At 42.6% G+C, this 12,872-nt stretch overlaps 1 protein-coding gene across 2 annotated transcripts; it reads right to left on the bottom strand.

The window, feature by feature from the left end:
• Positions 1-263: 263 nt before the first annotated feature.
• NDUFA9 (NADH:ubiquinone oxidoreductase subunit A9) lies at positions 264-12,441 on the bottom strand. Of its 2 annotated transcripts, none has more exons than XM_064701762.1 (11): positions 12,333-12,441; positions 10,059-10,229; positions 9,214-9,311; positions 8,939-9,030; positions 6,449-6,590; positions 6,001-6,103; positions 5,462-5,529; positions 5,250-5,326; positions 3,737-3,832; positions 1,877-1,943; positions 264-540 (listed from the first exon to the last, which is right to left on the bottom strand). In XM_064701762.1, exons 1-11 carry the CDS (start codon positions 12,370-12,372, stop codon positions 373-375), a joined length of 1,122 nt encoding a protein of 373 aa, XP_064557832.1. In that variant the 5' UTR covers positions 12,373-12,441; the 3' UTR covers positions 264-372. The 2 variants fall into 2 exon arrangements, with proteins under 2 accessions (XP_064557832.1, XP_064557834.1); XM_064701764.1 differs by lacking the exon at positions 12,333-12,441 and adding an exon at positions 12,121-12,328.
• Between the last annotated feature and the right edge of the window lie 431 nt (positions 12,442-12,872).

Below are 12,872 nucleotides of genomic sequence, written 5' to 3'. Positions count from 1 at the left end.
TGGAAAGGGCACGTTCTGGATGACCTAGTCCCGAACTGCAACACTCTTGAAACTATTTGAGCACCTAAAGCTCAGTGATACATTTGCTTTGAGAGCCAAGGGAAAAAGGGACAAGTGTTACAGCATATTCCCTCTAGTCCCAACAGTTCAAAACATTACAATGCTCACCAGCTAAGGAACCATATTATTTGCTTCTGTGGCAAAGAGAAAATCCACATTGCAGTGACAGTCCCCCCTTAACTGAAAAGACAACACTGGTGAAATACAGTTTACATGATTAATACATTTTACTTAGTATGTACACAGTTCTCCAAAGAAGTTGGGTCATCCAAAGGCAGTTTAAGAAGCTTTAAGTATCCCCCTTGCCAGCTGTTACATGGGTTGTGTTTTTGGCTTTGCTTCCTCCAGCTCAGCGTCCAACCAGCGGAACCTGCGGTGACGGCGCAGGACTTCGATGGCCTTTTGTTCCAGGGGGGTTGGTTTGATTCCCAGCTCTTCAAAACCAGGAAGGTCAGGAAATGTCATGTCTGTTGTGTGAAACTTCAACAAGAATGAGGAGGGTAAGAAAAAAAAAAAAAAAAAGATAATTCACTTGAAATGAACAGCTTTACACCCAATGCAATTATTCTCCTGCCAAAAGAAGTAGAGGAAGAAGAAATATTCAAACAGAACTGTGGCATAATTACACAAGGTCTTGACTACCAAGACTTCCAACAGGAGGTACAGGTATTCTGCATCCAGCAAGAAGTCCTTCAGGCTTTAATTCACGAATAAATGCCGTGCTGGAAGTGCCCTCCTTTATTCTCCATACCTTATCAGGAAGGTTACTGCATTGCAACGGCAAAACTAAGCGGAACTCCAAGGCTATACTTGAACTCCAATTATGGATATTTTGATTTGTCAAGGAAATGTTGTGTTGAATTATCACCTCTGGTAGATGGTTTAGCTCTGTTTATGGTTTAGAACATGGCTCTGTAGTTGATTCTATTACTATCGTTAATTCTATTACCATACATGCAACCCATAGAAAACAGAGATTTCTCTTATGCTGGTGTTCCTTGAAAGGTCTTTTGAATCAAACACATCTAATATTGAACAGATTATTTAAGAAGAAAAGCTTGGAAAGAGGAACAATCAAACCCAGAAATGACACTGAGAAACTTCCTCTTACACTACCTATACTACAGCTGACTTGCAGCAGTTTCAGTGATTTGGTGCTGGCTTATTTTATGAAATGTAATGGAAGAAACAACAAAGGCAGTGGAAGAAAGGTTTTTGGAGATGTTACAATTATATCCTGGGGGACAATCAGGTAAAGTAGGCAATTGATATTGTGTTATAACAAAATACATTGAAATTCCAATGCTGCAAAACAGGTGGAAGAGTCACTCTATAATTCAGAAAGCAGAAAGTTTAGGGAATATACATGACTATCTTTGCTAGCCTACACATATGCCAAATTTTGACACTAATACTTGCCAATTCCTACTTTTTCTTTGCTTGCAGTTGGTTTTTTGCAACTTATTTCTCCGTCCCCAGTGAAACATTCTGAGAAGTCAGGAATAAACATGAAGTGGCAGCATTCTCCCAGAAAACACACTTGAATGTTAAGCGAGATTTTGGAATGTGTGCAGGATGTCAGTTCAACTTCAGTTGTTAAAAACACCATTCCCTGGATGATGGAAGTGATTTTAGTGCATCTAGAGGTACCTAAACTGACTAAGAGTGGGGAGCACTGCCCCCCCGCCACTTTGCTCATCCAACCTCCACTTTTTTCAATTCCATGTGGTTTTGGGGAAAGCAAAACTCAAGTGTGAGTTAAAAATGCACAACGAAACATTTCCCAAGAGGGATTTTTGGCTGGTCCCACACTTACCCGATCCACCTTGTCCCGTGTCAACCATGGTTCAAACGGATTCATCTCAAAGAATCTTGCAACTAAACTGGGAACAGAAGAAATATTGCAAAAGTGCAGTCATTTATCCAGATACATAAAAATCCAGTAAAAATTATTTCAGACTTAATAGATGGTGAGCAAGAGCTTGTTCTGAAGCTGTTCTTGCAAGCTCTGAGTTCATTATAGCACTAGATGTGCCAGTCACTAAGTTCTTAGTTGTGTTTCTGGTAATTAACTGTTCCTGAATTATTGGATCTTGTATTGTTTTACTTTGGATGGAATGGAGAAGCAGATCTCTAGAAGTTAAAATGAGCATTAGTGGGTAGGGAAAGTAAATCCCCCATCCAATTCCCCGCACAGCAGAGGGCTGAGTCTTGCCTCTGCCTTTCATTCAAACTCTGTTCCCTGCCAGTGTAGGCAGCAATCCAATTAGTCATGACGTTGGACTCAATGCCTCTAGGAGAAAACACACTTGCTGACAATTAAATGAGTTATCAGCAACACAAACAAGCTGGGGGAATCTGTAGCAATCTACAAAAAGGGTGAGGATTTGGGTATCCACAGTTTTCAGAAATTAAGTTTCCCTTGAAAGAAAGGAAATCTGACAGGGAAAAGAAAATGCTACAGTTCTTGCTCAGTGTCTCGGGACCAACAGCAGAATCTCTCACTGAACAGGCAGGACTAGCTCCAGTGCTCACCTGGCAGATTAGGGTGTTACTGAATTAGTGCATATAAACACAACAAAGCTCATCTGCCTTTTAGGTGCATTCTTTTCTCAAAAACATGAACTATCACTTAGTTTAGCCCATAAATAAAAAAGAATAACATGGACTGCAGCAGATGTGAATGAAACTGAGAAGCACCCACATATCACCTTTCTAACAAGCTGCTCTGTGTCACCAGAGCCATGTGCCTGGTGCCTCTTACAGCCAATAGAGGAACAGCCACAATAGTTTAGGATGTTCTCAGTGTTATCCATCAGCACTTCCATGGATTCAATGCTGAGTCATACTGCTGTGAGGGTTCTAACTCTGATGACTGATTAAGCTTGTTAATTTGCATTGTACTAAAAACAAGGAGGACCAGTATACCAAATAATAACACAGCCCCATTGTGCTGAGGGCAACTGCTGAAATGGCATTTATTGTTTGGGGTAGCTCTTCAAAAAGATGTGATTATTCCCTAAGGACCAGGCCCAGGTTCAGTAGCAGATCCTTAAGATTGTGCAAAAAAATCTGTCAGGGCCTGCAGTCAGCAACATACACACAGATTTTCCCTGTGGTATTGTTGAAAATCATTTGGTTTGCTACTGATTTTATTGAATTAGGACCTTTTGCTACTTCTTGGCTCAGCAAAGCCATTCAATCACAGAATGACTTAGGTAGGAGAAGACCTCCAGGATGATCAAGTTCACCACCTTATCAACCAGACCAGATCACTGAGTGCCATGTCCAGTTGTATCTTCAATATCTCCCTGGGTAGCCATTGCAATGTTCAACCACCCTTTCTTGTGAAGAAATTCTTCCTGATGTCCAACCTGAGCATCCCCTGGTGCAGCTTGAGGCTATGTCCTCTCACCCTGTCCCTAGATGTCAGGGAGAAATGACTCTGGAATGAACAGCTATGTTAAGTTCACTACAAGCATGCATTTCACATACCAGCTCATCAAATGCAGGCCTGTCCCTGAGCTGAAGGCTCAAAACTGGCTAACAAGTACCTCAGGAAAGGCAACTTCTGCAGCCCCACCACTTTAATAACAACTGGGCAGAGTAAGTAACCCATGCAACAGGTATTTATGCTTCTGCTGCCAGGAGGTTATTGAATTAGGGTCCCACTTACTGGTAGAGAGGCCGTGGCAGCGGGTAGGGAATGAAGGGGTGGTGGGCAACAGCGTAAATGTACTCGACCATGTCGTACAGGAGGTACCGGTGAGGGCTGGAAGGGAATGCAGCAAACATCACACCTCAGTCAGCTACACTGCAATATTAGCACCAGAGAAGGAAAACAATTTTAAACCCTCCACCCCCAAGGCTACAAAAAGTCTCGTTTCTTCAATCCAAATAATTTGCCTGAAGAGATTCCCCTGTGGCTCACAGGGAGGAGGTTTATCCTGGAGGACTGCAGCCTTTGGAAAGGCCCATCCTGGAGCTGGGGAAAAGCATGGAAAGGATTCAGCATAAAGGAACAGTGGGCATCTGGCTGCTGGCCAAGGCTAACCCACCACAACCACACTGGATGAAGTGTTTCTGTGTGCTATGAAAGCACACCTGAATGTGCCTCCTTCCATGCTGACTCCAATTCTGAACTCCAAGACTTTCATCACTGTGGGAGGAGTTTGTTCAACCCCACTTGGAAGCCAGAAATCAAATGGAGAATTAAGGATGCTTTATTAACAAGACATTCTATCTTTGGTAGGAAATGGCTGCAGGGAAATTGATTCACTTGCCTTTACTTGACTAAGAGTATTTTGTTCTATTTAAAAGCAAGATGAACTGTCCAAAAAATGCATTCCCCCTCTCTCAAGACGAAGAGAATGAAGCAGTCAGTCTTCCATCCACTTGCCTAAGAGTAACACAAACTACTGGGAATTCCCATTCCTTTCTTGTTCAGATCCTGCCTTGGCATTTTAGGCTGTCTAGATGTGCTCAGACTGAGCTGTCAGGTATCTCCCTTGCCTTCTAGGCAATTTGCTGCCATTCCAAAACATTCTGAAAAGCTCCACGACACCACAAGAGCACACTGCTGAGCAGTTTGATAAACACAGGATTTCACAGATGCCAAGGTCTAAGATTGCAAGCATGAAAACTGAGCCTTCAACTGGCATGTTCTCCAGAAAAGTTCCAAGAGATCAGAGAGCCATAAAATGTTTTGGATTGAAAGGGACCTTAAAATCATCTCATCCTATCCCCACCTTCCGCTATCCCAGGCTGCTCAGAGCCCCGTCTAACCTGGCCTTGATCACTTCCAGGGATGGGGCAGCCACAGCTTCTCTGGGCAACCTGTAAATCCAGTCTCCAACTGTACATCCACTGCCTCTGAGCCATTCTAATTCCAGGTGGTTTCCACAGAGCTTTACCAGAATTTTCCCCAAATCCATATTGTCTAGCATGTTTCCCAAGCTGCCTACTTTGTGTGCACATACATCACATGAAATGCAGTGGGGCCCAGATTAGGATTTTCAAAATACTCACAGTAAGAGCTTGAGCCATTTTTCCTCCCAAAAAGGAGGTGGAATTTATGGCAGCTCAAACTGTGTGCATGGATGGAGAAATAAAATGTACTGTGCAGCATGCCAAAAAAAGACACTAAAAAGATGTACTACAGTTAATTAGAATCAGAAAAAGTGACTTACCCAGCCAAGGCATATGTTTTCCCTTTTGCATCAGGATTCTTAATTGCATTAATAATTGCCTTTGCTACATCAACCACCTGCAAGGAACAAATTCTGACAAGTTACCAAGAGAAAACAGGAATACATGCACACACTCTTCTTTCAGAGGTGGTTTACAGACCGACACATCCACCCACCAAGGATTTGGGATTGGGATTTCATGGAAAACTTACATAGACTGGTTGCTTCACTGTTTTTTTGCCCAGAGAAACAAGTGGGACACCACCAAACCAACGCATGTCTGATGGAAAAAAAGAGAAAATCTGGGAATCCTTTCAGTACCAGAATAACCAGGACATTTGACACCACAGAGTGTGGATCTCTTCTGAAAATTGACTTCTCTTTTAAAAAAACTAGGATTGGGAAGAACTCCCAGCCAATTGTAGCAGCATTTTTCTCAAGACACATTTAGTTTTCGTATTAACAGTAATGAGAGGGCTGCATTTGCTGTTTCCATAGAGTGCGTCAGTACATACCCCCCCACCCCAAAATAAAATCATTACAAAAATAAAAAAAAAGAGCAACATCTAACTAGATTGAGAAAGAATTCTGTCAAGAGGTGAGAATTTAGTATATTGCTGTACATCCCACACACTGCTGATAAGAACACACTGAATACACCTGCTTTTCAGAAGCAAATCCTATTTTCTCTCTTTTCTCTACAGGCAGTTACACAAATCATACATAGGTTTATTATTCCAAGAGTACCTACTTGCATAATGATTGAGAAATCGGTCCTCTCTACCAAACATCTCAGAGGGCTTCAGAATTACAGCGTCTGGAAATTGTTCCCTCACAGTCTTCTCTCCAACAGCCTATCAATTAAAACAAACACATTCATTACATCCATGCTGAACCAAGCAGAAGTGGATGCCTTTCATAACAGAAAGCATCTTTGACTGCAGAACTGAAAGAAATGATGCCATCAGTAGCACAAAAATTATTTATATCCAAGCCATTTGATCCTCAAGATGCTGCACTGAGATAAAGGTCTCACAGAAAGCCCAAACATTTCTCAGCTGCAGAAAACAGCATGTAGTAAATTCATACATTGATGTCCTTCAAAAAGCCCCAGCTGGGGGGAAAAAAATCAAAACCAAACCCAAACCAAATACAAAGGATGTTCTCAGGAAATACATTTAAGTGGACTACAGACTTACTTTGTTCCTGAGGTATTTGGAGGGACTCTTCATGCTAGCATTCAGGTGAGAGATATGAATGAATTTTTCCACACCAGCTTCCTTACTTATCTGTGCGATACTTTGAGGAATATTTACAAATTCATCTTCAAATTTGAAGTTTCTAAAGCAAGGCAAGACCCAAACATTACTTTAAGAGCAATCAACAACGGCTGCCACTCAGCCAAAAAGCAATTATTACATATTACTAGAATGTATTATCAGAAACCTACACTGACAGTCCTAGAAACAAAATTTCCCTTCATGATGGACTCTTCATATAATAAAAATTAGACGAAAGTGAAATTGCAACTGTAATCTTCAATTTTAGCTTCTCTGCCCTTTCACCTGGTAAGATTAAATCAGTATGAAAAATCCTCTTGTCCACTTGTCTGTGACAAAGAAAAAACTCCCAGTAAAAGTGAAAACAGGTTATTCTTATTAAAAGAAACTCTCCTGCATCTTGAACTCTGAGTAAGGCTATGTTTTCACAAATCCTGTCCAAAATTTGCCTTGATTTGACACACCTAATTACACTACAAAGAAGCTTGATATTTCTGAGCAGCACAAATCAGGGTAGATGCTTGGCAGGGGAGAAGAAGAAAAAAACAAACCAGAGAACACAGAGGTGCTCATGCAAATGGAAAAACAATTTTTCAGAGGATTTAGAACCATTTCAGAGCTGAAAGGGACTTCCAGAAGAAGCAAGAAATCCTCTTCTTACTGTATGATATTCAAGGGGCCTAAATTACAGGGTTATACTGTCAACCAGTTTGGTATCTCTTCAGGATCAATACAGAAGCTCTGTCTCCATGCAGAACTGCCAACAATTCCAAAATTGCAAGAAGGATAATTGGCTTCTCATGTTGTTGTATTGTCCTTGTAGGCACTCCTCATCTTGACCATTTGCTTTGGGTAACAAACATCTTATCCAAACACCTCCCTCTGTGTCCTTATATCCTCCCACAGCTCTTCAGATCCCACTGGAGCCCAAAGAAAGGCTTAAAAATACAAAGTTATTTTTGATAATCTGATCCTGGGAACCATCGCTCCTTTTTCTGCTTTTCTGTTTCTAAAATAGATTTAGAAACACACAAGAACAACATCCCTTCTGTAACCATGGAGTTTCAAACAACATAGTACACACAGAGGAGCCTGGACACAAGTACAAAGCAAGGAAGAAAATATTTCATGGTAGGCTTTGCTTTTTTTGTCTGATCTCTCCATCTAATTTTACTTTTCTTTCTGGACAAGTTTTTCACAGGCTCTGGGATGATTACAACAGTTACTCTGACCTCGTGTTTAACAAACCAGAGAACTCAATCTCAGGGTTTCAGCACCACCACTGATACCCACATGCACAAAACACGTGATTAAAACATTTGTGCCACACAGTGGTTAAGTTCTGTAATGTCCAAAAGTTTTAAACATGGACCAAGGCTTGTCCATTTCTATCTATTGAAACTGCACAGAGAACAAGGTTTGGGGATTTTTAAACAGAATGAAACTTTTTGTTATTGTCCTCATACTTCCTTTTAACAATAAAATAAACTGTCTTTTCTATAAATCACACCTTTTACACAAGACCAGAAATTTTGAACATCAAAGGGCTGTTCATAAAAAAAAGGGCAACAAAAGCATTAGGTGATCAGAGATGAAAGTGATATCTATGTTTGTTTCTGTCTACTACCAGAGCAAAAATTATGCACCACACAAAGGCAAATCTCCCTGGTAAATTTTTGTCTGGCAGTTCTGCACAAGGCTTTAAATAAAATGGATATAATTGCATGAACACACACACACATTGAAAGTGGCTGTTACAGGTATTTTTAACCTAAAATATGGGAATTTTTAAATGGATTTCAAAAAGAAACTATTCTTAGAAACTATTATCAAAGAATGTTTCTTTAGCTAATATTGTTTGTGCCAAAATTCTACTAATGAATGAAGTTATTAGTCATAATCTTAATGATTAACTTATAACCAACTCTCCATCAGCTATTCCTGCTTGATCACAGCTTTTTCTAGCACGCTACAACTCATCACTATGTCCAAATGACAGGATGAAATCTTACTTCTGTGATAATGTAAATGCAAATATTATGTAAATATGAGTTACATATAAAACTGTCAATGTAAATATAAATATAAAAAATTGGTGAGGCTCTGTCATCTATAGGAAGGCACTCAGGGAATATTCATTAGGTATGTGAAAATAGCACATTTTATTTTTCTGACAGAACAAAAGCTGTACACTGGAAAATTGTGGAAAGAATGCACTTTTCCAAAGCAGATCACAACCAGGACTGGAGTTAACCTTTTAAAGAAATTTTATATGCAAAATCTTGGGATTGCCTTTTCCCAGAAGCCAAGAACAATGGCAACATCACTGCACACACATGCTGTAAAACATGGCTACAATAACTGGTACAAATCTATCACATATAAGAAAAGAAAGAAAAAGAAAATTACTTTGTTTCCCATTCCTTTCCAATAAGATTAATGACCACATTGCTGTGTTCCACGGCTCTTCGGATGGACTCTTTGTCCCTACAGTCCCACTCCTGCAAGCAGAGCATCAAATGGGGAAAAGATGAGATAAAGTGTAAATAGGCATCACCAAAGCAAGCTCTTTCACACCATTTCCAATTAGAGGCTAAACAACAGGTGGAGCTGTGTCTTTGAGAAGGGTTACCTGGCTGCCTTGCACAGCCAGGGCTTTGTGACTGATCTCAAGCCAGACTCACCATGAAGAGAAGCTGCCCCAGGTCACCCATGGGCCGCAGATACATCAGGTCATACTGATCACAGCGATAGGGGATGATGACTTGAGAGCCAATGCGACCTAAAGAGCCACAAAAACCCCAAAGTTTCAAACAAATACATCCCTTTAAGTCGATGAATTTCTGAATGAACAAAAATCCCTTTTCTCCCTGGCATTAAAGCACCACAATTAGACATAGGTATCTTGAATGCGTATCTGCAAAGCTAAAAGTAGAACAGAACTAAGGTTCTTCTTGAACCTACATAAATCAAATACTTAAATAGGATTTTTTCCTTAATATTTAGGCCTGTAAGACAAAATGCCAAAGCTCATTGACAAACAAAACAAAAATGGTGTATCCAATAACCAGAGCACAATACCTAAAAAACTGAACATTTACAAGGATATTTACATTTTGTAAGCTGCATGAAAACGAGGGGAAAAAAGCAGCATGGGTTATTTTCCAAAGTTTAAATTCAAAAGGGCAATTTTAAAGAATTCCAATCAAACTCCTGCAAACCTTTAGTAAAATGTCCTAATAAGGCTAAAACCAGAAGAATCAAATACATGCTGTAGATTTCCTCAGACTTCCATTCTACAGAGGGGTAGGACTTCTTTTAATGACCTTAATCTTCCAAAGCTCCAAAATTTCCTTGATTAGAACACTTTTTACTACTTGTCACATACAGGAACTTAGGCAGACTGCAAAACACTTTTAAGATCCACAATGCCAGAAACTTCTCCATCACCCTGCAACCTAGAGATCAATTGGTTTAGTTAAACATTTTTTTGGTAGTTTCTTTAATCAGTACTCCTGGTGAGCATTACCTAAGCGGTTGACAACGTATCGTCCCAGGAAACCTGTGGCTCCAAAGACAGTGGCCACAATGCCACTGACAGAGGATCTGCCACTCCTCCCATGAGGGATCACGGCGTGATGGACCTGCCGGTGCTGCTGCAATGCCGACGGTGCTGCAGTCAGGACAGAAATTCCATGGCCTGCAACACGGAACAGGAGAGATTTGACGGCATTAATTGGGACTCAGCACTGCTAACTCACAGCTTATATTGGTTTTCTCATCACAGATCTTTTTCTCTAATATCCCATGCCAAGGCTTTTCATGGACTGTTGTTTCAGAGATATCTGGAGAGGTCAGAGGGGAGCAGGCCTGGGAAGTTGCTGGTAAAGTTAAGGACCAAACTGAGACAGGGAAGGAGCAAACAAAGGTTATCAGTTCTTAAAGAGCAAGTAAAGCTCACTGTGAGTTTAAGGTGAAGCAAGTAAAGAATAGTCAGCAGAAATATAAAATATAGCAGAGGAAGCAATCCTGTATCACACCTCTGAAGCAAGAGGACAGGGAGAGATACAAAGAGCCAGATACATGGCATACTACCTCAAAGCTGCTCCTTTCCTCAAGGAGCTAGGAAAACTTGGGAGCCACAGAGGCAGGACATCATCAGGATACTGATATGCAAGAACATGTGACAGGACAAGAGGGAATGGCCGCACACTGACAGAGAGGAGGTATAGGATAGGATATCAGGAAGGAATTCTTCCCTGTGAGGGTGCAGAGGCCCTGGCACAGTTGTCTAGAGAAGCTGTGACTGACCCATCCCTGGAAGCGTCCAAGGCCAGGCTGGATGGGATTGGGAGCAACCTGACATGGGCACACTGAAGAAGGTTTTGTCCCAATGTGGTTAGGAACTACCAGTTACACAGGGGCACTGACACTGCAGCCCCAATGTTCGGAAGATCAAAAGGATAGGGGGTGTAGAGGCATAAATGATATTCTGTCACCTCAGCTGGCAGAGCTCAAACCAGAAAGTCCAACCAGATTTCAGCACCTGAAGGAGGTCTTTCACTACCCAAAATCTGTCTATCCCTGTTCTCTCCATACCACACAAACTGGAAAAAGATATTGCATCTCCAATTTTGTCCTGAAAGACAGTTTGAGAGCCACTGAAAGTTAAAAAATCAGCAATACTTTACAGCTTCCAACAACTCAGTAGCTTCCTTGCTGTTACTTCTGCAAAAATTACTGGCGGCAGGCTCTTCATAATGTCATTACTATACCAACAAATAATATCTAATTACTGTCTTGTATTCTCCCACTTTTGTGAATTCCCCTACTGTGCTTATCTTACGCTATAAAGTGTTTAGTGATGAGCAATTTTCCTTGTTCCGTAAGTCTATAAGGTCTGGCTACCCTGAATTATCACCAGCTATGGTTATATGCCCAATCATTGCTTTAAATTGCATTTTCTGGAGCAGCTGTGGCTGCCCCATCCCTGGCAGTGTTCCAGGCCAGGCTGGATGGGGCTCTGAGCAACCTGGGATAGTGGAAGGTGTCCCTGACCATGGCAGGGGGTTGGAACTAGATGATCTTAAGAGTCCCTTCCAACCCAAATAATTCTGTCATTCTATGAATTAAAGCTCCAATATCTGCAGTGAACCCAAAGCACCTTTTTGTCTACCCAAAAGTTTGTCTATCCCCATTCTCTCCCAACCCCACAAACTGGAAAGAGACACATCTCTCATTCTGTCCTGGAAAGCAGTCTGACAGCCACCTAGGTAAATAAAGAACACACTGCTCCCATTAAAAGGATATTAAATTCCTCCCCGCCCTTTACCAACAAAACCCGTTTGCCACCTCCCACGTTACTTAATCTAGGACTGTGGGCAGAATCAATTTAAACAGAATCAAAGACTCAAATACACGCTTTAAATATAATATTGGTAGCTGAACTTTACCATAGATCACGGCCCAAAGGTCACAGTCACCTAGGAAACCGCAAAAGGAACCCGAGCTTTTAGCTATAGGGCAGTGACAGCCCCAGCGCGACACCCGTAGCTACATCCCGAGCCCTCTGCGCTCCAATTCCCAGCTACCTAAGGAGAAGGGAGGCACAAACACGATCATTTCCGCGCCCCCGGAAAAATTCTCGGCAGCTCCTTTCCAGCCGCTGCAGTGCGAGCTCCCCTCGCGCAGAGCCAGAGGCAGAGCGTGTCCCGGGCCGGGCAGAGCCGCACGGGCGGGCCGAGCTGGCTGAGGGCGGTGGGCAGAGCGGGCCCATGAGGGGCCCGGCGGGGCTGACACTCACCTGCCCTTGGCAGCCGCAGCCCGCGCGTCGCCGCCGCCATCTTGTGTCTTCCCGGGGCGGGGCGGCGCGTGCGCGAGGCCGCGAGGGCAGCGCGGCTGCGCAGGGCGGGGCCGCGGGGCCCTCAGGGGCTGCCGAGGTGATGAAGTCACAGGGAGGGTGTGGAGGTCGTCGGGTCAGGCGGTCTGTGGCATTGGGCGGTGCCTGTGCTGTTTCCTTCAACACCTCAGGGTGTAACAATACCTCCATCGCCAGCCTGGGCAGCCTATTCCAATGTCCAAGAAAAAGTTCTTCTGAAAGTGCAGGGATGCTTCGTGGTGTCCAACCCGAGCCTCTCCTGGCGTAGCTTGAGGCCGTTTTCTCTTGTCCTGTGCCTTGCTCCTTGGGAGCAGAGCCCGGCCCCACCTGGACACTTTTGGATTAGCGGTGGATGTGATGCTGTGCATAGCTGAGAAGGAAAGTGCGAGTCACCTGTGTGTTTGGCCTGTTTGCAGACGGCAAGGGGAGGCTTTTCCCTTGGCACTCTCAGCGCTCATAAAACTG

Source organism: Zonotrichia leucophrys, chromosome 1A (genome assembly GCF_028769735.1).
Source record: "Zonotrichia leucophrys gambelii isolate GWCS_2022_RI chromosome 1A, RI_Zleu_2.0, whole genome shotgun sequence".
In the NCBI taxonomy this organism is placed as follows: domain Eukaryota; kingdom Metazoa; phylum Chordata; class Aves; order Passeriformes; family Passerellidae; genus Zonotrichia; species Zonotrichia leucophrys.
Note: the sequence above shows the minus strand (reverse complement) of the source record. Positions and strands in the feature narration are given on the sequence as shown.

Bases quoted from the DNA above. Each gene is read 5' to 3' on its own strand.
- NDUFA9 (XM_064701762.1), bottom strand. From the start codon at position 12,372: ATGGCGGCGGCGACGCGCGGGCTGCGGCTGCCAAGGGCAG. The intron at 6,591-8,938 runs GTAATTTTCTTT...GCCTTGCTTTAG, and splicing joins GGAAAGGAATGGGAAACAAA to AAACTTCAAATTTGAAGATG. The intron at 5,327-5,461 runs GTAAGTTTTCCA...TGTTCCTTGCAG, and splicing joins CAGTGAAGCAACCAGTCTAT to GTGGTTGATGTAGCAAAGGC.